A 26,771-nucleotide genomic window follows, 5' to 3' on the forward strand; every position below is an offset into this window, starting at 1 on the left:
CTTACCATTTAGGAGCACTTTGTAGTTCTACAATTACTGACTGTAGTCCATCTGTTTCTCTGCATGCTTTGTTAGCCCCCTTTCATGCTGTTCTTCAATGGTCAGGACTCTCCCAGGACCACTACAGAGCAGGTATTATTTAGATGGTGGATCATTCTCAGCACTGCAGTGACACTGACATGGTGGTGGTGTGTTAGTGTGTGTTGTGCTGGTATGATTGGATCAGACACAGCAGCGCTGCTGGAGTTTTTAAACACCTCACTGCCCCTGCTGGACTGAGAATAGTCCAGCCAACAGCACCCCGTGGACAGTATCCTGTGACCACTGATGAAGGTCTAGAAGATGACCAACTCAAACGGCAGCAATAGATGAGCGATCGTCTCTGACTTTACATCTACAAGGTGGACCAACTAGGTAGGAGTGTCTAATAGAGTGGACAGTGAGTGGACACGATATTTGAAAACTCCACTCATACCAGCACAACACACACTAACACACCACCACCATGTCAGTGTCACTGCAGTGCTGAGAATGATCCACCACCTAAATGATACCTGCTCTGTGCTGGTCCTGTGGGGGTCCTGACCATTGAAGAACAGGGTGAAAGCAGGCTAAAAAAGCATGTAGATAAACAGATGGACTACAGACAGTAATTATAGAACTACAAAGTGCTCCTATGGTAAGTGGAGCTGATAAAATGGACAGTGAGTGTAGAAACAGTCAGTGCAGGTTTCCTCCGGATGCTCCGGTTTCCTCCCAGGTTAACTAGTTCCTGAATTCCGCCTAGTGAATCGTACCCACCGTGACCCTGAATTGGATAGTGGTAAAGCAGACAATAAATGAATGGACAAATTGGTCAAAATATGGACGCGCACAATTAAAAGTAATAAAAAAAGGCATCGTGTGAATGCCATGGCATTTCAAGCTCCCATAGAGGATTGTTTCATATAGAACAAGCTGAAGTGGAGTGACTGCCGAATGCATTCCACCACGGCGAGGTGAAGGAAGAGTCAAAGAGACAAAAACTAACAGAGGTTTCTCTAAATGTTTTATGCATCGGTTTACTCAAGATGTCCAAGGTTATGATTTAGCACGAGCAAATAAAAAGCTAAAGCCAGATTTTTCTCAGCTTTACACCTATGAGTCACTCAGAAATGGAGGCATTCAGAAGCTCAGCCATCATAAGAGCAGGGCCAAGCGCAGAATGCATAAAACGTCTTATTCAATAGAAGTTATCCTTCACCTCACAACTGGCATTTCACTTACACAGACTCCGGTCGATCTCTCCTACTGCCGGACCAAAACCTGCTGCAAAGAGCTGGTATTTTTTTACATTTCATACACAATGTTGTCGTCCTTGGTGAAGAAGGTTTACAATTATAGTATGTAGTTGGTAATAGCTTCATTTGTGTGTGTTACAGCGAGTACGAGTCTACAGACACGTGGCTTTGCAAACGCCAGAGGTGACGTGTTTACTAGATACATAGATATACTTTATTTGTCATATATACATATACACGAGTACAGTACAATGAAATTATTTCTTCGCATATACCAGCGTGTTTGGAAGCTGGGGTCAGAGCGCAGGCTCAGCCATCATACGGTGCCCCTAGAGCAGACAGGGTTAAGGACCTTGTTCAAGGACCTAACAGTGGCTGCATAGCAGAGCCTGTATTTGAACCGCCAATCTTCCGGTTGATAGCCCAAAGCCCTATCCACTAGGCTCTTGTAGTGAAAAAATAGGGAAAAAATACCTTGAAACTCAACGTCCTCCAGAACCAAGGTACCACTGTATTCATTTAGATCTTTTAATAATAATATGAACTGTAGATGGGGAAATGTCAATTCCTCACAATCATGCATTGAAAAACAATTCTCACAGTGACTAACCTTGATTATATTGATTATATTAGTTAATCACTAAGACTTATTAATGCTCCTTTTATACCCAATCCTAGTCACCTGGTTACCTGGGGAAGTCTCCAAATCAGGTACAGTATTTTTTTTTATGCATTTTCTCCCCATTTTCCTCCCAATTTAGTGTAGTCAATTTGTCTTCCGCTGCTGGGGGATCCCTGACTGCAGGCGTGGTGGGTATATTGCTGCTCACGCCTCCTCCGACCCGCGCACAGCCCTTAACGGAACCGTTTTTCACCCATGCATTTTGCACATTTGCTAATCAGGGTCCTTACACAGCATTTGAAGACCCCACCCACGTAGTCCAGTCATCCCACCCTGCAGGCACTGGCAATTATGTTCGCTGGATGGCGCCCAGCTGACTGGTGGCAACGCAGAGTTTAGAATCTCGGCGCTGGTGTACTAGCGAAATACCCCACTGTGCCACCTGGGTGCCCTTTATATTATATGTGTGTTGTTTTCAGTGTATAAGTGTCACAAACAACCCCATTATTTTACATTAACCTAAAATATATGCAATTCCACGGGACCATGGAACGCATTAACATGTTTTCCATACATCCTTATGGGAAAAAATACCTTGAAACTCAATGTCTTCCAGAATCAACTGACGTCAAGTTTTAAGGTACCACTGTATACATTTGGATCTTTTAATAATAATATGGACTGTAAAAGGTGATATGTCAATTCCTTGCAATCATGCATGATACAGTGACTAACCTTGATTACTGTTATTAGTAAACGACAGAGACCCACTAATGCTCCTGTTTTACCCAATCCTAGTCAACCTACTGGTTGCCTGAAGAAGGCTCCAAAACAGGTACAGTATTTTTAAATATCCTACAAACTTCCAAGGCCCCTGATGGTAGCTCAACACTAATGCCAATGGACTACTGATTGAAAGATAGCTTGTTGAAGCCATTCCACCACCAAGGTGCCAATAATAGGCCCTGAACGAGGCCCTTAACCCTCAAAGCAACTGCTAAATGATTAAAATGCTTATTAAATACCTCTTAATTACAGTTTAAAAATCATCTGCATTGGTCCCAACTTTTTAGGAATTGGGCCTTTTTAGAAAGCAGCCATTATAAGCTGGTAATCTGTGGCAATAAGGTGGTGCCCATATCTAGCAAAACATCTCAAATAATGCTTGCCAATGCTCGACTGGCATCGGTGTGCCCATGTGTGCCAAGAAAGCATTTTCTACACACAACACCACACATCACCTGCCCAAACTATTGAAACAGATTCATGGATTCACGGTATGCCACATTCTGATGAGAACCCTAATTACAGCCCTTGTAATTTAATCACTGCAGTGCTGCCACATCAATGGTGAAGTGAAATGAATGAATATTGAATGCACAGGTGTACGGATATTTGAGTGTATCGAGTATATTAGCATTTTAAAGCGTCAGTCATTGACCCAGATCTAAATACCTCCTTTTTTTGGTTAATCTAACTGAATTAATAGACAGTTACCTTATAAAGGTGCTTAATCTGTTTTAGTATTTTTATTTCATATTTGGTTTAATAGCTGATAAAACTATTATAAGGCTGTGTGGCGTGGTCTATACAGTGATAAATCGGCGTCTAGACCTCACTTTAGCTCTGCATGAGAGTGACTATAATTTTCTGTAAATGCTTTTGGTTTGAAATTAATTACCTTGAAAAATGTCCTTCCATCTGCTTAATTTTTTTTCGATCACATGAAGCGCCTCAGGCTTTCGGTTAAAGACTAACTAACTAACTCTTTTGTATCGGAGATTTTTCTGATTCTTTGCTTTTTATCACTTAACACTGTTGTACTGCTAGATAAAAATGAATAAACATAAGTGCTTGGTAAAACATGCTAGACCACCAGCCATAACATTAAAACCACCTCCTTGTTTCTACACTCACTGTCTATTTTATCAGCTCCACTTACCATATAGAAGCACTTTGTAGTTCTACAAGTATTGACTGTAGTCCATCTGTTTCACTGCATGCTTTGTTAGCCCCTTTTCATGCTGTTCTTCAATAGTCAGGACCACTACAGAGCAGGTATTATTTGGGTGGTGGATCATTCTCAGAACTGCAGTTTCACTGACATGGTGGGGATGTGTTAGTGTGTGTTGTGCTGGTATGAGTGGATCAGACACAGCAATGCTGTCACTGCTGGACAAAAATATCCAGTCAACAGCCCCCCGTGAGCAGCGTCCTGTGACCACTGATGAAGGTCTAGAAGATGACCAACTCAAACAGCAGCAATAGATGTGCGATTGCCTCTGACTTTACATCTACAAGTTGGACCAACTAGGTACTTAAAAACTCCAGATGCGCTGCTGTGTCTGATCCACTCATACCAGCACAACACACACTAACACACCACCACCATGTCAGTGTCACTGCACTGCTGACAATGACCCACCACCTAAATAATACCTGCCCTGTGGTGGTCCTGTGGCGGTCCTGACCACTGAAGAACAATGTGAAAGCAGGCTAAATAAGTACGTATAAAAACAGATGGATGACAGTCAGTAATTGTAGAACTACAAAGTGCTCCTATATGGTAAGTAGAGCTGATAAAATGAGCAGTGAGTGTAGAAACAAAGAGGTGGTCATAATGTTATGGCTGATCATTGTACATCGATAGACTGGTGCCCAGTCCAAGGAATTCCTGCCTCGCACTCAGTGTTTCGTACTCTGCAAGCCTGATGAAAATACTTTACTAGTGACAACAAATCCAATCAGGCTAAACGTCCACAACTAATTAATAGGGAATTTTTAATTCATTAGAAAACAACAGAACTAATTACAGCAATCGTTCATTTCAAGTATTTCCATAAAAGTAATGTTATTGTCCAAACCTGGATCAATAGACCTGAGAAATTACTGATTTTTAATCACAAGCTTTTTATTAATGAATACAAACAAACAGCCAAGTCGATACAAGCAACTGTTCTCCAGTAAACCTGTAATTCATGGGAAATGTGGTAAAGATTTAAGCAGAATTATGAAATCAATTTCACATTACACATTACAGCTGATGAGCTTTGATACCTATGAAGTGGTAGCCAGAGATGGGGACTCGAGTCTGAAGTTGCAGTCGGACTTGTTTCAAATGACTCGGACTCGACTCATGACTCGCAAAAATTGACTCGTAAACAACAAGAGTCCCTAGCGTCAGCATGTGTTAACATTAGTTACGTGTCTACTCCCGACACAGTTTGAGGTTCACTTCATTTGAACATTTTCGTTACCTTTGGATTGGAATACCGTACGTATATTTGGATTGGAATACCCTATGATATTTTTGGTTGGTGGACTATTCTCAGTCCAGCAGTGCTGAGAATCATCCACCACCTAAATAATACCTGCTCTGTGGTGGTCCTGAAAGGGGGCTAACAAAGCATGCAGAGAAACAGATGGACTATAGTCAGTAATTGTAGAAGTACAAAGTGCTTCTATATGGTAAGTGGAGCTGATGAAATGGACAGTAAGTGTAGAAACAAGGAGGTGGTTTTAATATTATGGCTGATCTGTGTAAATATCAAAATTGAAAAATGATGCGCCCCTTCAACAGCAAAAAAAAAAGCTTCCCCCACAGCTCAAACCTCCAGCACAGAATCTATCACACAGACAAAACTCACAGACCAAAAAAACTGTATCCAGCACCACAACATGAGCTTCCTCCCACTGAGCCGTCCAATCTGTTCAGATATAATTCATGTTACACCGACTCAGAACTCTGAGAACTGCAACCCAAAATAGACCAGCTCTGTCATTCACCTTCACCCATAGCTCGGGACAGACCGTATGGTACTGAGCTGCTCTCATAATATGTAATATAATACCTTTACTGGTTTTAATGGTTTCTATACACGATATGGACAAAAGTACCCCTCTCTAATTTTTAAGTCATGTGTCAGGCCCTGTAAAGTTTGCTGAGAGACTTTATGACCACCTTCCTGATATTGTGTTGGTTCCCATTGTGCTGCCAAAACAGCCCTGACCCCCGAGGCATGGACTGCACTAGACCCCTGAAGGTGTGCTGTGGTGTCTGGCACCAAGATGTTAGCAGCAGATCCTTTAACTCCTCTAAGTTGTGAGGTGTGGCCTCCATGGATCAGACTTGTTTGTCCAGCACATCCCACAGATGCTCGTCTGGATTGAGATCTGGGAATCTGGAGGCCAGGTCAACACCTCAAACTCGTTGTTGTGCTTCTCAAACCGTTCCTGAATCCCAGAATACCGTTTCCATGAAAGGGTGTACATGGTCTGCAACAATGCTTAGGTATCCACACGGATGGCAGGACCCAAGGTTTTCCAGCAGAACATTGCACAAAGCATCATACTGCCTCCACCGGCTTGCCTTATTCCCATAGTGCATCCTGGTGCCGTGTGTTCCCCAGGTAAGCGACGCACACGCACCCGGCCATCCACGTCATGTAAAAGAAAATGTGATTCATCAGACCAGGCCACCTTCTTCCATTGCTCCGTGGTCCAGTTCCGATGCTCACGTGCCCATTGTTGGCACTTTCGGCGGTGGACAGGGGTCAGCATGGGCACCCTGACCGGTCTGAGGCAATGCAGCCCCATACACAACATACTGTGATGCACTGTGTATTCTGACACCTTTCTATCAGAACCAGCATTAACTTCTTCAGCTATTTGAGCTACAGTAGCTCGTCTGTTGGATCGGACCACACGGGCCAGCCTTCGCTCCCCACGTGCATCAATGAGCCTTGGCCGCCCATGACCCTGTCGCCGGTTTACTACTGTTCCTTCCTTGGATCACTTTTGATAGATACTGATCACTGCAGAACGGGAACACCCCACTAGCCATCACAATTTGGCCCTTTCAAACTCGCTCAGATCCTTACGCTTGCCCATTTTTCCTGCTTCTAACACATCAACTTTGAGGATAAAATGTTCACTTGCTGCCTAATATATCCCACCCAGTAACAGGTGCCGTGATGAAGAGATAATCTGTGTTATTCACTTCACCTGTCAGTGCTCATAATGTTATGCCTGGTCGGTGAGTATATATATATTCATAGGCCGCACTGACCAACTTTCCCTGAAGGCACAGTCCAGAGATCTCTCAGCTCTGTGTGTGCAACGAACAGATCTGACTTTATTAGACAGGGTTCAAGACTTTCACCTCAACTGTCCGTTGCCTTTATGAGGCGGCTCTCAGCTAGGTCTCAGCAGGGTCTGTCTTTATGTAACTGCAGCCACTTTACTCACCAAGGTCAACCACTATTGCTGAGAGACTCTGACGGCTCGAGGGGGAGAGTCCTCATTCCAAGCCATTATTATTTCTTTTTTCTGACAGCGCACACAATAATTATCTGAGCTGTGGATGTAATAGAGGCTGGAAGTGTTCAAAAGAGAGGAAGATTCTGTTTTACACTTCCGATCTACACCAGATGGCCGGGTCCTCAAAGGTTACTGAGGGGAAAAAGAATGGCATGTATTATCTAGCCACAAATTAATACCGTCCCTTCTACCGTCCTGCAGTTCTGTGCTGTTCATTAGGCCTACAAGAATGCTCATCATGCACCAGTGAAAACATTTCAGTACTCGCAAAATGTAGCAGCTCTAAACGTTTGATAAGCTGATGCATGCTGGTGTCCCTTGAATGGATTTGATTATTATGATGGCTTTTGTGGCTGGAGGGCTTTTATACTTCCTGCATTTGGTCAATGTACAAGAAAGCTGGAGACGGACGCTGATAAAATCTGCAGCATTATAACAAACTGTGATTCCTTTTACAGTACTTTTAAAATAAATGAAAACAAAAATATAAATAAATAAATAATGTAATATGTAATATAATGTATACCATAATGTAATATAATAATGTAAAATATATAAATAAATAAAATAAATGTATTTATAAATTATAATTTATTAATTAATGTTATTATATATTATAAATATATTTATAATATTTATTATATACAGTACCAATAGAAAGTCTTCATACCCTATCTAAATCCTTGCCTTTTGTCACATTATACCCTGAAAATGGAAAGAAATTATGTCTAACTATTTTCCAGCTGTATTTACACATTATAACCCTCTTCATCAAAGTGAAAATTACACTTTAAAAAAATCTGATAAATTATTATAATTTAATTATTAAAATACCTGGTTTGGATAAGTAACCAGCCCCTTTGAGTGAACATTATAAACTTGCTCAGGTACAACCAATCACCATCCAGATCACACACCAGGCTAACTGGCCCACACCCGACATGAATTGTACTGGTTTTGCTTACTTCAGAATAAAACCAGCTGTTCCTTGATGAGTCCACTACTAGTAGTGCATGGTAACACCATGGTTGGAAAGGTGCTTTCAAAAGAGCTCTCGTTTGCGCTTTGCCAAAAAAGACTTGGAAGATTCTAATGACATGTGGCAAAAGGTTTTATGGTCAGAGGAGACCAAGATTGAACTTTTTGGACTGAACTCCTAGTGGTATGTTTGGCGAAAACCAAACACAGCACACCACCAACAATACACCATACCTACTGTGAAGCACGGTGGTGGCAACATTATGTTATCGGGGTGTTTCTCTTCAGCAGGAACTGGGCAATTGGTCAGGACTGAAGGGAAAATTGATTCCTCCAAGTACATCAAAATTCTTGAGGAACACATGCGGCCCTCTGCTAGACAGCTGAAGATGGGTAGGAGATTCATCTTCCAGCACGACAATGACCCTAAACTGCCAAAAAAACAAAGTAGTGGCTTAAGGATATGAAGGTAAATGTTCTTTAGTGGCTAAGTCAGAGCCCTGACCTAAATCCGATAGAAAATCTGTGTATGGACTTGAACAGAGCAGTGCATTACCGGTCACCAGAAAATTTGACTGAACTTGAACAATTCTGCAAGGAAGAATGGGCAAATATTCCCCAATCCAGATGTGCAAAGCTGGTAGGGACATATCCAAACAGACTCATGGCTGTAATTAAAGCAAAAGGTGGCTCTACAAAGTACTGAATCAGGGAACTGATGACATTTCTAACGCTGTTATTTTACTTTTTAATTTTTTTATTAATTTTCAGAACCGTTTCATTTTTTCTCATTGCTTGAATGTTGTAAGGCAAAATATGTAAATAAAGCTGGAGAAAGATTTCTTTGTTGTGAGTTTTGATTTCAGGCTGTAAGACTAAAAAGTGACACTTTCAAAGGGGTATGAAGACTTTCTATAGGTACTGTATAATTATTAGTATATATTTATAAATTATACATTTATAAATATTTATTTATTCATTTATTTATGTATACCACGTCCATAAAACAACTGCAGACAGAGGCTTAATAAATTACAAATGTGCTAGTACTTTTAAAATAAATAAATAAATGTATTTATAAATTATAATTTATTAATTAATGTTATTATATATTATAAATATATTTATAATATTTATTATATATAAATATTAGTATATATTTATGAATTATACATTTATAAATATTTATTTATTCATTTATTTATTTATACCACATGTCCATAAAACAACTGCAGACAGAGGCTTAATAAATTATAAATTTGCTAGTACTTTTAAAATAAATAAATAAATAAATGTATTTATAAATTATAATTTATTAATTAATGTTATTATATGTTATAAATATATTTATAATATTTATTATATATAAATATTAGTATATATTTATAAATGACACAAATATTTATTTATTTATTTATACCACATGTCCATAAAACAACTGCAGAGGCTTAATAAATTATAAATTTGCTAGTACTTTTTAAATAAGTAAACAAATATATTTATAAATCATATTATGTATGCATTATGTAGGCAGTAAGACAGCAAGGCAGCTCACTAGGTTTACGAACAGACCCTATATTCCATGTGAATCTGGATCCCTATATCCGAATCTCAGTATGACATGACGTGATCATGCTAAGAGTGCAGAAGAGCCTATTTTGGGGCATACTCGTCTCTGTACTGCTAAACACACCAGGCTTAATTACACAACTAAAACCGTACGTAATTGGCTGGACATTCTGCGATTCTGACGTGTAACTAAGCGGATTAAATACGACTCGTACCGAGCATCACGAACGCCGGAAAATACTTGAGCGACAGCGGTAAATTCACCCTCATCACGCTCCTGTGATTTGATTTACTGAGGAAAAATGATTGATCTATATCTATAACACTCTCTCTCTAGCTCACAAACGGAAGGGCTGATTCCATTTCAGCGGTGTGACATGTCGGGACAATACCTGTAAATTAAGGATCTGAAGAAGCAGACAACACATTCTCTTATTTTTCTCCTCAGAGGCTCAGCATCTGCTCGCTCGGAGCTTAGCTCAGTCCAAACAAACAGAAAAAAGAGGAGGTCTGTAATCCTCTTTATCTTCGCTTTCTCCGCAGCCAGTGGGGACGACAGGGGTGATGTATTGACTGGAGCAGGGTTGATATGGTGCTGGTGTAATGACATCATAACTAAAGGTCAGCAGCTTTGGTGCTGCCAGCTTATAAAGCCCAATGGAGCGTGGTGGAGGAGACTAAATCATCACCGCCATTTTTGCTCTTGGGGTGGCCAAATCTAGCTGTGTGCTTTAAATTAAATTCCTTTTACACTACTGGTCCATTGAATTTAAATACCTGACAATAAGCTTGTTGGACAGACAATTCCAATCCCCCTTCTCCCACCAATCTTTTTGAGACTATAACAGCCTCTTGTCGCTGTATTTTTTTGTTTGTTTTGAGGTCAGGCACTAAAGTTGAAATTGATTTAATCCATCTAACAGATGTTCACTAGGGTTAAGGTCAGGGTTCTGTGCAATTAACTATAGTTTCACCACAACAAACTCCAAATAGAGTTACTTTATGAACCTCACAGGGGCACAGAGATGCAACTGTTGTCACAAAGTTGGAAGAATTTATTTTATATAATTAATGCCATACACTTGTGTAACGAATTGGGCTAGACGTGACAAGTGGAGCAGACACACGCACATGTGTGTGTGTGTGTGTCTGCCCTGCAATGGACTGGCGCCCCGTCCAGGGTGTTACTGTGTGCCTTGCGCCCATTGAAAAGCTGGGATAGACTCCAGAACCCCCACGTGACCCTGGTTGGATAAGCGGTTAAGAAAGTGAGTGAGTGAGTGAGTAACAGACAGGCGCTAACAGACAGGAGCAAGGTCAAAAACCAAATCAAATCAAAATCATCTCCACCTGACTCATCACCAGCTCCCTTCTTAATAACCCTGAGCTTATTACCTCAGACGAGGTGCAGCTGAGGATAATTAGCATGGGCCCAATCACAACGTGGGGCCCAACCTGTTAAACGTCTAACCATTATTAGAAACTATTTCATCATATAGCATTTATTCATACCACAGAAGTAATGAGAGTGCATCAATTCCACTCTGAAAAGCCTTTCACGAACCTTAAAAGACAGAAACGAAGAGTAAAAATGCTCATTTTCACCTGAAAGCGATCACTCCTCTATTTATTAAGGGTGACGGTAATGCTATTACATCAAGGTTCATTATTGTTGCATTTTATTGCTTCAGTCTTCATGCATTATGTAGCAGTCATTAACATAACATTTAAAATGAGAGCCGTTACAAATGATGGGCTATGATACAGAAAAGGACACGAGGAACATAACGATGAATAAAAGCACAACTCGGAACATTATTTACACGTCAAGGTCCAGCTTATTTGTTTTGAAAAGACCTTGAGAGCTCTTTAAGGAGGTTGCTTGGTGGACCACTGATTGCAATTACTGTCTGAAATTCAACACATCAATAATTACCATGATATTTATTTTTTATAGACGCTCTGGTAAACACCCCGGACAGATCGCCAGCTCATCACAGGGCAACACAAACACACTCAGTAGCTCCAGTTGGCCTGACTGCACGTCTTTGGACTTGCTCCAAACCAGAGCACCTGAAGGAAACCCACCCGGACAAAGAAAGAACACGAAACTCCATGCAAAAAGGACCTTGGCCGCCCAGCCAGGGATTCAACCCAAGCCCTTCTTGCTGTGGCCTGAGGCTAACTGTGTTAGTGTGGTGAAGTAATTGCCGTAGGTAGTGCGTCTAAATAATCTGCCTTACAGTTCGATGTCTTATTAAAATCCTCTCTACTTAGGCAGCTGCCTAGGTAGGCAGTAGGCAGCAAGGCAGCTCTGTAGGTTTTCGAACAGACCCTATATATCCAATTTAAAGAATTCAACTCACGCTGTACTGAGTGCCAGGTGGCTAACCCGAACTCAACAAGGACATTAAATGATACTTCTTGAAGGAATTTGCTAATGTCTTTTGCAAAATTTAGAAATAGTTACATTACATTATACATGTAAGTATCTGGTGTGCACCACTTAGGTACTGGTGCTCACCACGTAGTATCTGGTGCTTACCACATAGTAACTGGTGCTCACAACTTAGTAACTGGTGCTCACCACATAGTATCTGGTGCTCACCACTTAGTAACTGGTGCTCACCACATAGTATCTGGTGCGCACCACATAGTATCTGGTGCGCATCACTTAGTAACTGGTGCGCACCACGTCGTATCTGGTGCTCACCCCATAGTACCTGGTGCGCACCACTTAGTAACTGGTGCTCACCACATAGTATCTGGTGCTCACCAATTAGTAACTGGTGCTCACCACTTAGTATCTGGTGCGCACCACATAGTAACTGGTGCTCACAACTTAGTAACTGGTGCTCACCACACAGTATCTGGTGCTCACCACTTAGTAACTGGTGCTCACCACATAGTATCTGGTGCGCACCACATAGTATCTGGTGCGCATCACTTAGTAACTGGTGCGCACCACGTCGTATCTGGTGCTCACCCCATAGTACCTGGTGCGCACCACTTAGTAACTGGTGCTCACCACATAGTATCTGGTGCTCACCAATTAGTAACTGGTGCTCACCACTTAGTATCTGGTGCGCACCACTTAGTAACTGGTGCTCACCACATAGTATTTGGTGCTCACCACATAGTATCTGGTGCTCATCACTTAGTAACTGGTGCTCACCACATAGTATTTGGTGCTCACCACATAGTATCTGGTGCTCACCACATAGTAGCTGGTGCTCACCACATAGTATTTGGTGCTGACCACATAGTATCTGGTGCGCACCACTTAGTAACTGGTGCGCACCACTTAGTATCTGATGCGCATCACTTAGTAACTGGTGCGCACCACATAGTATCTGATGCGCATCACTTAGTAACTGGTGCTCACCACATAGTATCTGATGCGCACCACATAGTATCTGATGCGCATCACTTAGTAACTGGTGCGCACCACATAGTATCTGATGCGCATCACTTAGTAACTGGTGCGCACCACATAGTATCTGATGCGCATCACTTAGTAACTGGTGCTCACCACATAGTATCTGATGCTCACCACATAGTATCTGATGCGCACCACATAGTATCTGATGCGCATCACTTAGTAACTGGTGCGCACCACATAGTATCTGATGCGCATCACTTAGTAACTGGTGCTCACCACATAGTATCTGATGCGCATCACTTAGTAACTGGTGCGCACCACATAGTATCTGATGCGCATCACTTAGTAACTGGTGCGCACCACGTCGTATCTGGTGCTCACCCCATTGTACCTGGTGCGCACCACTTAGTAACTGGTGCTCACCACTTAGTATCTGGTGCGCATCACTTAGTAACTGGTGCGCACCACTTAGTATCTGGTGCGCACCACTTAGTAACTGGTGCTCACCACATAGTATCTGGTGCGCATCACTTAGTAACTGGTGCGCACCACTTAGTAACTGGTGCTCACCACATAGTACCTGGTGTGCACCACGAAGTACCTGGTGCGCACCACATAGTAACTGGTGCTCACCACGAAGTACCTGGTGCGCACCACGAAGTACCTGGTGCTCACCACATAGTATCTGGTGCTCACCACATAGTATCTGGTGCGCACCACTTAGTAACTGGTGCTCACCACATAGTATCTGGTGCTCACCACATAGTATCTGGTGCTCACCACTTAGTATCTGGTGCTCACCACATAGTAACTGGTGCTCACCACTTAGTATCTGGTGCGCATCACTTAGTAACTGGTGCTCACCACATAGTACCTGGTGCGCACCACATAGTATCTGGTGCGCATCACTTAGTAACTGGTGCGCACCACTTTGTAACTGGTGCGCACCACATAGTATCTGGTGCTCACCACATAGTATCTGATGCGCATCACTTAGTAACTGGTGCGCACCACATAGTATCTGGTGCTCACCACTTAATATCTGGTGCGCATCACTTAGTAACTGGTGCTCACCACATAGTATCTGGTGCTCACCACTTAGTATCTGGTGCTTACCACATAGTAACTGGTGCTCACCACTTAGTCACTGGTGCTCACCACATAGTACCTGGTGTGCACCACGAAGTACCTGGTGCGCACCACATAGTAACTGGTGCTCACCACGAAGTACCTGGTGCGCACCACAAAGTACCTGGTGCTCACCACATAGTAACTGGTGCTCACCACGAAGTACCTGGTGCGCACCACGAAGTATCTGGTGCTCACCACATAGTATCTGGTGCGCACCACTTAGTAACTGGTGCTCACCACATAGTATCTGGTGCTCACCACTTAGTATCTGGTGCTTACCACATAGTAACTGGTGCTCACCACTTAGTATCTGGTGCGCACCACATAGTATCTGGTGCGCATCACTTAGTATCTGGTGCTCACCACGAAGTACCTGGTGCGCACCACATAGTATCTGGTGCTCACCACTTAGTAACTGGTGCTCACCACTTAGTATCTGGTGCTTACCACATAGTAACTGGTGCTCACCACTTAGTCACTGGTGCGCACCACGAAGTACCTGGTGCGCACCACATAGTAACTGGTGCTCACCACGAAGTACCTGGTGCGCACCACGAAGTACCTGGTGCTCACCACATAGTATCTGGTGCTCACCACATAGTATCTGGTGCGCACCACTTAGTAACTGGTGCTCACCACATAGTATCTGATGCTCACCACTTAGTATCTGGTGCTCACCACTTAGTCACTGGTGCGCACCACGAAGTACCTGGTGCGCACCACATAGTATCTGGTGCGCATCACTTAGTAACTGGTGCTCACCACTTAGTATCTGGTGCTCACCACGAAGTACCTGGTGCGCACCACATAGTCTCTGGTGCTTACCACTTACTTCACTTAGTGTGTGTTATTTGAGTATACAGAAAAAAACACTGTGACATTCTGTTCTCTTACATTAATTTCCAAACTTTTTTGCCCAGTAAGATTATTGGCACAAAGGGTACGGTTGGCACAGTCATACGGCTGCAGCCCTACAACAAGCTAATGAATCTCAAATGACAAGAAGCGATTTATCTTAACCTCCAAAATACGGTGCAGCAAAGGTGCTTTCCAACATGAAAAAAGTTCCACACCAAAAACTGGCAGAGGAACAACGTGGGGATGTAATAATAACACCACTGGCACCACTGGCACTGTCAGTGGAAGTAAATAAGTGCGTCAAACTAATGGGGCTGAGAGAGTCATAGATGAAAGATGGAGGTGTCCTTCACCCAAAACATAAACCTTGTCAAGACACGGTGAGAGCATGACAAGCATCACGCCAGAGACCCGCAGAACGACGGATCCGGCCCCGCGCTGGGTAAAAAAACCTTCACTCGAAATCATTTACCACTTTAGCGGATGCGATTTATAGAAGCCGTCCCGACTGTCAGGCTCAGGAACGGAGAGATAGGAAACGAGAGACGAGAGACGGCGCTTCCGCTCTCAGATAGGCTTTTGTTTTAGACAGACGCTCAGATGTGAGGTGTACAGCATCTGTCAGATCTTATTGTTTTGAAACCACACAGGCTTTGAAATAGGAAAACTGATTGGGTGTAATGCAATAAAGGTCACATAATGCTCTTAAAGGCAAAGACACGAGCACCAGCTGGGGTTTGAGTACAGATTAAAGACTTGTTTGATTCCAGGGCTGACACAGTAAGCCATCGTGAACTTGCTGAATAAACCAATAGCTGCATAGAAATACACCAGCCTGATATTGTCTAGATCCCACTTGTAATGCCAAAACTGCTCTGACCTCTGAGGTCTCTGAGGCATGGACTCCACAAGACCTCTGAGGTCACCTTTTCCACCTTCTTCCATTGCTCCAGGGTCCAGTTCTGATGCTCACATAGTCAAGACTATAAAAATTATTCCGCATCATTCAAACTATAGAAAACAAGCATTAAAATCCCCTATTTATTTCCCTAATTTTCCGCCCAATCTAGTCATATCTAGTTACCCAATTGCATTTCAGTTCCTCTCTACTGCTGCTCACTTCCACTCCTGACCGAGAAGAGCTGTGACTAACACACTCCCCCTCCAATATGAGTGCAGTAGCCGATTGCATCTTTTTACCTGCACAAGACAAGTTCATATGTGGCTCATTTTCCCGCAAGGAGAGTCACGCCCTGATCTCCATTATCCCCAGTCTCTGATGCATCAGTTGTAAGGAATCCTCTTCGGCATCCAACCCTATGAACGAGCCAATCGTTGTTCGTGTAGGCAGCAAGCGCGCCGGGAGCAAATCTGTGCAGTACCGACTGCATCTTTTCACCTGCACGAGACGAGTTCAGCCTTGTGCACGGAGAGCCACACCCTGATCAGCATTATTTCCCAACTCTGTGCAGGCGCCAACGATCAGCCAGCAGAGGTCGCAATTGCACCAGCTTTGAGGAACCCTGGTCCGGCTTTCCCATCCCTGAACAACAGCCAATTGTTGTTCATGTGGCCGCCCAGCCCAGTCGGAAGGATGTATCAGAGATCCCAGCTCTTGTGTGCTAGTGTATTTCACCAACTTGAACGAGGTGGTTAATCCTTAATCCTCCTAAATAATGCATTACATAGAAAATTAATAGACATGTGGACATCTGTATCGTGCGTCATTTTGGATGGGACTGCTTGAATGGCAAAAATAGTTAGCAGGACATGATTCCTCTCATCCCTTCTTTAATAAAATAATAAATAACTAAATGCTATATAAAATGATGTTTGTTGTCATGGTAACAATGACATTAAGTGGTACTTTACACACGTGCGTCATTTTGGATGAGATCTTGCTTGATGAGTAAAGTGTACACATAAACACCTCAGTTTTAATCTAGAATCTGAATTAATGCAGTCAGATTGGGTAAAGAGTTAATGGTTAAACATTACTGTAGTATTTTATACATGGCTTGCTGTTAGCGCCAATCATAGCTGGCTATGACTGCCATTCGAGCAATCCCATCCAAAATGACGCACGATACAGATGTCCACATGTCTATTAATTTTCTATTTAATGAATTATTTAGGAGGATTGAGAATTAACCACCTCGTTTAAGCCGGTAAAATACACTAGCACACCAGAGCTGGGATCTCTGATACATCGTATTGATTCTCAGCTCTGCCTTACGACTGGGCTGGGCGGCTACATGAACAATAATTGGCTGTTGTTCAGGGTGGGACAAGCCGGACCAGGGTTCCTCATAACTGGTGCAATTGCGACCTCTGCTGGCTGATGAGAAATAACGCTGATCAGGGTGTGGCTCTCCGTGCACAAGGCTGATCCGCATATTCAGCATATATGCACAAAGTTTTCAGACCTAGGAACAAGAATATCACACATTTCCTACAGAAGCAGTAATAAAAAACAGGCTGAATGATTTTTAAGCACACTCAAATTGCTACATATCAGCCTCAGACTTTGAATGCTAACGGTCTTTTACACAAAACGCTTAAGTTCCCCAAGAGAGAAATGACAAAACATTTTGATCCGGGGGAAAAATGAATAAAGCATTCGTGCAGAGATGTAGAAAATGTGTTTGCAGTTGTAATGCGTGGATGTGACATGAATTTTTAAGCTGCTAATTAGTGGTAATTACACACTAATTAAATGACAGGACTTAAATTAGCAACGACTGGCAAACCTGACAAAAAAAATGACGAGTCACAATGACGTGCACATAATAATAAGATAATGTCAAGAAATCTGATTTCAGTGTTAGCATTGGTGCTGAAATCTAGAGCCTGGATCTTAGATGTGCTATCGACCTGTCCGGACATCCGACAGGCACAATGAATGGGCTAAATCTGATAGATGAAGGTTGACGGGTTTCGTTGAGGCGAAGAAAGGAAGGTTTTGCTGTGGTATTTAAATCTGAAATATGCACTCGGCTTTAGGTTTGATGCCCTACGGCTCTGTGCGCAACCTTTATTAACCTAATGATGGGTATGGATAGCAGAGAGGAAGCACAATGCTAATGATTCCCACAGGGTGCCAGCCTCTCTGTCACATGGTTAATGGCCCCTAGTGCCAGCTAAGTGATGGCAAAGAACACCCACAGCAAGTCCGATCAGTAGTGTAATAACAATGACACTACAGATCTACGGAGGAAACCAGACCCTACTGGTCAACGCCCAGTAACTACCCTACACTGAACGATCACTGTGTTAGCCCCCTTTCATGCTGTCCTTCAATGGTCAGGACCCACACAGGACCAGCACAGAGCAGGTATTATTTAGGTGGTGGATCATTCTCAGTACTGCAGTGACACTGACATGGTGGTGGTGTGTTAGTGTGTGTTGTGCTGGTATGAGTGGATCAGACACAGCAGCGCTGCTGGAGTTTTTACATACCGTGTCCACTCTATTAGGCACTCCTACCTAGTTGGTCCACCTCGTAAATGTAAAGTCAGAGACGATCGCTCATCTATTGCTGCTGTTTGAGTTGGTCATCTTCTGGACCTTCATCAGTGGTCAAATGACGCTGCCCTCGGGGCGACGCTGGCTGGATATTTCTGGTTGGTGGACTATTCTCAGTCCAGCAGTGACAGTGTCTGATCCACTCATACCAGCACAACACACACTAACACACCACCACATGACATGTCAGTGTCAATGAAGTGCTGAGAATGATCCACCACCTAAATAATACCTGCTCTGTAGTGGTCCTGTGGGGGTCCTGACCATTGAAGAACAGCATGAAAGGGGGCTAACAAAGCATGCAGAGAAACAGATGGACTACAGTCAGTAATTGTAGACAGTAATTGACAGTGATGGTAGAAACAAGGATGTTATGGCTGACATACTTCACCTCAGTTATTAGAAAGGTTGTCCACATATTTTTGGCCATATATTCTATGCGCTGGCATTTTATTTCCTTTTTATTTGATAGCAAAATGGCACTTTGTCACAACGCGAAAATAACAAGCCAAGTCCTATTAAGAAATTTGTCCATCACTCCAATTCGTCTTCCACTTCCTCCCGGCAAGTGCAAATATTTTCAACATTCAAATTCTTAATTTAAAGTTTTATGATTTTAACCTTTTCTGATAATAGGAAAATAAAAACAAGCGCTGTGTTTACACAGATGGCTTCCAGGTGGGAGTCTGACAGCTTCGCGTGCGGCAGACTAGCTTACAGACTGACAGGAAAACATCAGTACACCAGCAGCCAATGAACGCCTCCTTAAAAACGCTACACAAACTGTATTACTAAGCTACAAATACACAATTTAATCAGTCCAACTAGACAAAACGTGTCTAAAATATAGGAATCAGACATAATAATACAGTCGACCAGACCTGCTGATACAATGAACTACAATAAACCATGAAGCGTCAATGTTATGAAGCTTCACTTCACTTCAAGTGCGGAAACTTTTTAAAGAGCCCTCGTAACTTGCAAGAGGCCGCAAATGGGCATACACTATATTGCCAAAAGTATTCGCTCGTCTGCCTTCACACGCATATGAACTTGAGTGACGTCCCATTCTTAATCCATAGGGTTTAATATGATGTCGGCCCACCCTTTGCAGCTATAACAGCTTCAACTCTTCTGGGAAGGCTTTCCACAAGGTTTAGGAGTGTGTTTATGGGAAATTTTGACCATTCTTCCAGAAGCGCATTTGTGAGGTCAGACACTGATGTTGGACGAGGAGGCCTGGCTCGCAGTCTCCATTCTAATTCATCCCAAAGAGGTTCTATCAGGTTGAGGTCAGGACTCTGTGCAGGCCAGTCAAGTTCTTTCACACCAAACTCCCTCATACATGTCTTTATGGAGCTTGCTTTGTGCACTGGTGTGCAGTCATGTTGGAACAGGAAGGGGCCATCCCCAAACTGTTCACACAAAGTAGGGAGCATGAAATTGTCCGAAATCTCTTGGTATGCTGAAGCATTAAGAGTTCCTTTCACTGGAACTAAGGGGCCGAGCCCAACTCCTGAACAACAACCCCTTTACACTCAGAACAATGCAGTCAGACAAGTACCGTTCTCCTGGCAACCACCAAACCCAGACTCGTCCATGGGATTGCCAGACGGAGAAGCGTGATTCGTCACTCCAGAGAACACGTCTCCACTGCTCTAGGGTCCAGTAGCGGCGCGCTTTACACCACTGCATCCGATGCTTTGCGTTGCGCTTGGTGATGTAAGGCTTGGATGCAGCTGCTCGGCCATGGAGACCCATTCCACATGAAGTTTGGAGGTCTGTAGCGATTGACTCTGCAGAAAGTTGGTGACCTCTGCACACTATGCACCTCAGCATCCGCTGACCCCGCTCTGTCATTTTACGTGACCTACCTCTTCCCAATCACTTCCACTTTGTTATAATACCACTGACAGTCGACTGTGGAATATTTAGTAGCGAGGAGATTTTACGACTGGACTTGTTGCACAGTTGGCATCCTATCACGGTACCACGCTGGAATTCACTGAGACTCCTGGGAGCGACCCATTCTTTCACTAATGTTTGTAGGAGCAGTCTGCATGCCTAGGTGCTTGGTTTTATACACCTGTGGCTATGGTTATAGTGTAGTCTGGACATCCCTGATCTAAGTGTTCCAACACTATACCACAACCAATGCAAACGAGCCCAAACAGTGCCCAAAAACCAGAAGACTTGCCTCAGTGCTTTCTAAGAACTCAGACTGACCCGCACACACACCTGATTGATGATGTAGATGCCATAGTCGATCTTCTGCCGCCGTAGTATGGGGTGCAGGTAGTGCAGCCAGTATTTCAGGTGGTGCTCTCTGTGACGGAAGGGGATGATGATGGCCACTCTCTGCTTGGGCCGGCAGTCCGACGGCGTGTACTTCCCGCCCTCGGTGACGTTGGGGTTCTCCCTCTGCACCCTCTCCATGCTCATCTGAGAGCTGAACTCGATCAGGAGGCGTCCCACTGCACAGAGAGTAGACAGATAAAAGACACATTGTTGGACTCTATCAAGGATTAACAACATTGCAGAGGGAAGAATTGGTGTAATACAGGGTTTAATGAGGGGGGAAAACAATCGCAACCAAAGCCCCTCAGTCAACATAAACATAAAACTCACTTCTTATTTGGACAACGTTTTTTAATCTAGCACTGGGCTTCTCCTGTTCTAATTATCAGAGGTGTCTAATCTATTAAATATTCATTGAGAAGACAGACTGGTGCTGCATAGCGGAGACAGTAACAAGATCCTGCTTCCTCCACTTTCTACTGATATCACTTCTAACAGGGGAGGTTCAAGAACTAAGATACATCAAGGATGAACAGGACAAGTCCAAAACTATGTACAACCCCAGATCAGAAAAGGTTGGGACAGTATGGAAAATGCAAACAGGTGACGTCAACAGATGATTGTAATCGTGGTTTGGTACAAAAGCAGCATCCGGGAAAGTCTGAGTCTTTGATGAGCAAAGATGATCAGAGGATCTCCAGTTTGTCAACAAATGTGTGAGAAAATGATTGAAATAATTATAATCAATGAACCTCAAAGAAAGTTTGGAAGGAATTTGCACATTTCTCCCTCTACAGTGCATAATATAATTAAACCATTCAAGGAACCAGGAGAAATTTCAGTGTGTAAAGGCCAAGGGTGCAAGCTTAAGCTGAACGCCCGTGGTCTTCTATCCTTCAGACGGCACTGCATCAAGAACCGCCACTCAACAATAGCTGATATAACCACATGGGTGAGGGATTACTTTGGCAAACCTTTGTCAAGCACTACAATACAGAGTTACCCTACGTAGTGCACTTCACAGTAACAGATAATGTGAATAGAACGCTCCTACAGAATTGGCACTAATGATTGTAAGAACCGCTTTCTGATCCAATCAGACCTTCTGATTTAAATTTTTAGTAAGAAATGCTGTTATTTGCATGTATTTAGTTTGCAGCATCACACAGATGACGTGTCAATGAAACGCTTGATTGGTTTTCTAACGAGTTTGTGTTTTACTTCACAACCGGGAAAAGTTTGGAGGTTTTTAATTATAAGCACATTTACAAAATAACAGATTATATTCCTAATGGGACACACGGTTATAAATTTAATAGCATCTGGAAGAACATAAGCTAAGGTAAGCAGTATTATGGATTTTTTTTGCTGTGTTTGGGATTTTGGCCGCTGTGCCGTGATTTGCAATGAAAACAAAACGTATCAGTTTAAGCTTTTAACTGGTACCTAGTAAAGTATGTTTTGTGTTTATTATATTGACTCGTGACTTGACTCGGACTCTAGCCTAAAGACTCGTGACTTGACTCTGACTCTAGCATAAAGACTTGTGACTTGACTCGGACTCTAGCCTAAAGACTTGTGACTCGACTCGGACTCTAGCCTAAAGACTTGTGACTCGACTCGGACTCTAGCCTAAAGACTTGTGACTCGACTCGGACTCTAGCCTAATGACTCGTGACTCGACTCGGACTCTAGCCTAATGACTCGTGACTCGACTTGGACTTGTATTTTGTGACTTGTGAACATCTCTGCTTTGGAATGAACTAGAACATCAGTGTCTAGCCATATAGTCTTTTTGACTAAATGGGCACAAATTCCCACAGATTTACTTTAAGTCTTGTGAGAAGCCTTCTCAAAAAACAATCACACATGGGTCAGTCTATTTTAATAGCATTTGTTTTAAAAATCGGATGTCCAACAAGCTCATGGTCAGGTGTCCAAAATAATTTTGGCCATATAGTGTATGTTGGATGATCATTGTGCTCTTCCACTGCCAATGGAATTGTCAAGCCATGCAACAATATGATATAAAAATCTAAAAAAAATATAAAGATATAAAACACGCACAATCTATCATCCTAAAATTCAGATAAAAGAAACCCCATCTGTCCCAAATGCCCGAGTCAAAGACAACACCAACTGAATCCAATCCAAATGCCCACATGCTAATGATCTGAGTGCAGCCCAGAGAACACGATCCATGTGACAAGAGCACAATATGGCTAAAAAGCTTGCATAATGGAGCTAGTGTGCAAATGCCATTTCGGTTTAAGTGTTCCTGTTTTCTCATTGCCCAAATCATTAAATGACTAGTAGCTGAGCAGCGAGGTCACCGTGCAGGAGACGGCTAGGACGTAATTGAGTTTTTCTGGGGGTTATTTTGCAGTCTGGACCTGAATTAAAGCAGCTTCTTCAGATAAGCTTTGGTCTCCCAACCTTTTTCTACACGACAATGCTCCCAACTCCTAACCCAAGGTTTATAATCACAGCACAAGTCTTCAGGTTCTACAGGCATTCTGTTATTGTACTCCGCCTAGTTACGTTGGAAAAAAGGAAAATGCACCCTAGTGTCCACTTTTCATTAGATGTGCCAGTCACCAACCTAATTACAGACCTTTCTTATCTTTCTTGCAGTAAATCTAGTGTATGGTTCTGCCAGGCTTTGTGTCCTGTCATACAGAAGCTCAAGTTCAGGTGATCCCTCCACAAAGGCTTTGGATCAAAAAAGACAAAGAGTCCAAGGAGACTTGGTGGCGTCCTTGGTGGAGTGGGGATTGGTCATATTAGATGTGGTGTAATTTAGGAATGTAAAAACTACTGATTCTACTTAGTCCCACAATCCCATCTTGCTAAACCCATGTATAGAAATGCCTGTTGAGCTCCAGGAGTTGAGGTCACGCAGTCAAAAATTGCCATTTTGGCAGGAAGGCAGGAGAGCGCCAGAGCGGCTGTAGTGTATAAAATTGTGGATGGCGCCTTTTGCATCATTCACTCATCAATAAGTGTGTTTACCCCCTTTTTCTCCCAATTTAATGTAGCCAATCCACTACTGGGGACCCTGACGGAGTCCACCAATCCCTTCCTATTCTCCCATACTTAGATACATAGATTTGCGTGTGCGGTCAACTTCGCGTATAGAGAGCCACGCCCCGATCTCTGTGCTCCTCCACCTTCTGTACAGGCGTCATGGGCAACCAAGGTCCTTTCACAGCGTTGACAACCCCATTCCTTAGTCTGGTCTTTCCCACCTGGCAGACTGGAAGCCAATTTTGTCTGCTGCAGGAATTAACCAATTTTGCCTGCTAGAGGGCGCCCAGCCGACCGGCAGCAGAGCCGAGAATTACCGGATTATCCTGCTGCGCCACCTGGGTGCCCTATTTTCTTTATTTTTGAAACAGTATTAAAGAAACAAATGACTTTACAAGAATTATAAATATAATATAAACAAGGTATTACACAAAATACAATAATAATGCTATTTCTTTACCCTGTCTTCGTTGTTTCTGCGTCAAACTCATAATGGTCACTTAACTGGTCATTTTTGATGTGTTCATTTACTGAGTTTAAATTTGTATTTTTCTTTTTAGCACATCCCTGTACATTGGCCTTAATTGTGGGACGATTTGATTCTACGTCTATGAGAGTAGCAAATTTTATAGCATAACTGACTTGTCACTAGTGGTGGGAGTATGTCATAATGCAAATTCATGATTTTTTTTTAAATACCTTGTAGTGTGTCTTGTACAAACAAACAAAAATGAGTGTAAAGCAAAAATACGTTCCTAACAAGATGTCAATTTACTGCATGGCATCTCACACACACTCACACATTCACTCACTTACTTACTCAGACCTAGGGGCAATTAAGAGGAAAGCAGCCAAGCCACCTACTGTGCGCTGTCAGTGGGTGGAAAAAAAGTGGAATATCCGAAGACTTTAAGTGTGGATTTAACTCTCTTTACCAGAAGACCAGAGTTCCAAATTTTTTATTTGGAATTCGACACAGTTCATGAATTCCAAACTGCTTAATGGTATTTCTTGCACGGCTGTTTTAAATAGATTAGGCAGAGCCGCTTATCATGATTTCAACATTTGATTTTATTGATGAGGGGATAAGTACAAGATATGGAAAAGAGGTCGGAACTTTGTGGATTATAGGGTTATTAGCAGTCTTGGCAAAGATTGATGAGAAATGCTTTAGCTCAGTGGAAAAGATCAAATTTAACCTTTGATTTAAGTACATTCATTTTTAAAGGCATGTGTCATGATTATTGGTATTCCTGCATTTAGTGCAACTTCGCTTTGTCAGTTGGTAGTGGGAGTGGCGTCGAGTTTAAAAGGCGTTGGGTTTCAGGGTATTTCTTCCCATAAGGATGAATGGGAAACCTGTTAATGCGTTCCATTGTCCCGTGGAACTGCATATATTTTAGCTTTATGTAAAATAATGGCGTTGTTTTAGACACTTTATACACTGCACATTACACAAATATAATATGAATACACTGAAATACAATAAAACCTGTACTTCACTTCTTTATTGTTTCATTATGCTTCTCAATCGTGGAGATGCTTGATCTTGGAATACCGTATTCCATTCAGTAAAGGCACATTCATATGAGAAGTGGCATAACCACTTTTGCGCTGGCTGTGCCGTTATTTCCTATGTAGTGTGGCGGTGCACAAAGCTTAACGTGACTTATTGTACTAAAACAACAAGCGATGAATTTCATTAGTGGAGAGAACTTATGAGCAGTAATAATTAAGAGAGGTTTTGTTTTCCTGTGTCGTTGTTTTAATACATTTAGTCACATTAAGCTTTTTTTTATTTTTTATGATAAGTGTTTCAGACTCTCGGAAAAGCTGATTCTGATTCTCACTATTTCTCAGCACCCCGAGCTATAACACAAGTTTAAAAGTGAAACAGTGAGGAAAATCCAGCTAAACACAGATACATGTGGAGCTTTCAGAGTGGATTTGATGGTTATTCCACAGAAATGCAGATTCATCTCATTCGCACTTTGATGACGTTTACCAAACCGCTTAATCCAAACGCTGAACAAAGTGGCAGTTGCACACACGTCAAGTTTAAGGGAAACATCGAGTTTAAGGGTACAAATTTCTCCATGAAGTATGTTAAGTTTCAAACATTTCTAGTTTAGGAAAAGTCAAATTACAAGGTATTTCTATTCATTTTTCTATTATATATATATATACACTAACATGGTGGTGGTGTGTTAGTGTGTGTTGTGCTGGTATGAGTGGATCAGACACAGCAGTGCTGCTGGAGTTTTTAAATACCATCTCCACTCACTGTCCACTCTATTACACACTCCTACCTAGTTGGTCCACCTTGTAGATGTAAAGTCAGAGACGGTCGCTCATCTATTGCTGCTGTTTGAGTTGGTCATCTTCTAGACCTTCATCAGTGGTCACAGGACGCTGCCCATGGGGCGCTGTTGGCTGGATATTTTTGGTTAGTGAACTATTCTCAGTCCTGCAGTGACAGTGAGGTGTTTAAAAACTCCAGCAGCGCTGCTGTGTCTTATCCACTCATACCAGCACAACACACACTAACACACCACCACCATGTCAGTGTCACTGCAGTGCTGAGAATGATCCACCACCTAAATAATACCTGCTCTGTGGGGGTCCTGATCATTAAGGAATAGAGTGAAAGCAGGCTAAAAAAGCATGTAAAGAAACAGATGGACTACAGTCAGTAATTGTAGAACTACAAAGTGCTTCTATATGGTAAAATTTCATCTACAGTAGAATATAATTCGCTGTACTCTTCACTTGTATATGTATA

General features: G+C 42.5%; 1 protein-coding gene across 1 annotated transcript in view; it reads right to left on the minus strand.

The window, feature by feature from the left end:
- b4galt2 (UDP-Gal:betaGlcNAc beta 1,4- galactosyltransferase, polypeptide 2) overlaps nucleotides 1-26,771 on the minus strand; it is a 191,101-nt gene that overhangs the window by 69,082 nt on the left and 95,248 nt on the right. The window contains exon 3 of the mRNA XM_062993906.1: nucleotides 20,903-21,138. Within this exon, the coding sequence (XP_062849976.1) occupies nucleotides 20,903-21,138 (236 nt within the window). The remainder of the gene's footprint in view (nucleotides 1-20,902; nucleotides 21,139-26,771) is intronic.

The sequence above is a fragment of the Trichomycterus rosablanca genome, chromosome 4, assembly GCF_030014385.1.
Source record: "Trichomycterus rosablanca isolate fTriRos1 chromosome 4, fTriRos1.hap1, whole genome shotgun sequence".
Lineage (NCBI taxonomy): Eukaryota > Metazoa > Chordata > Actinopteri > Siluriformes > Trichomycteridae > Trichomycterus > Trichomycterus rosablanca.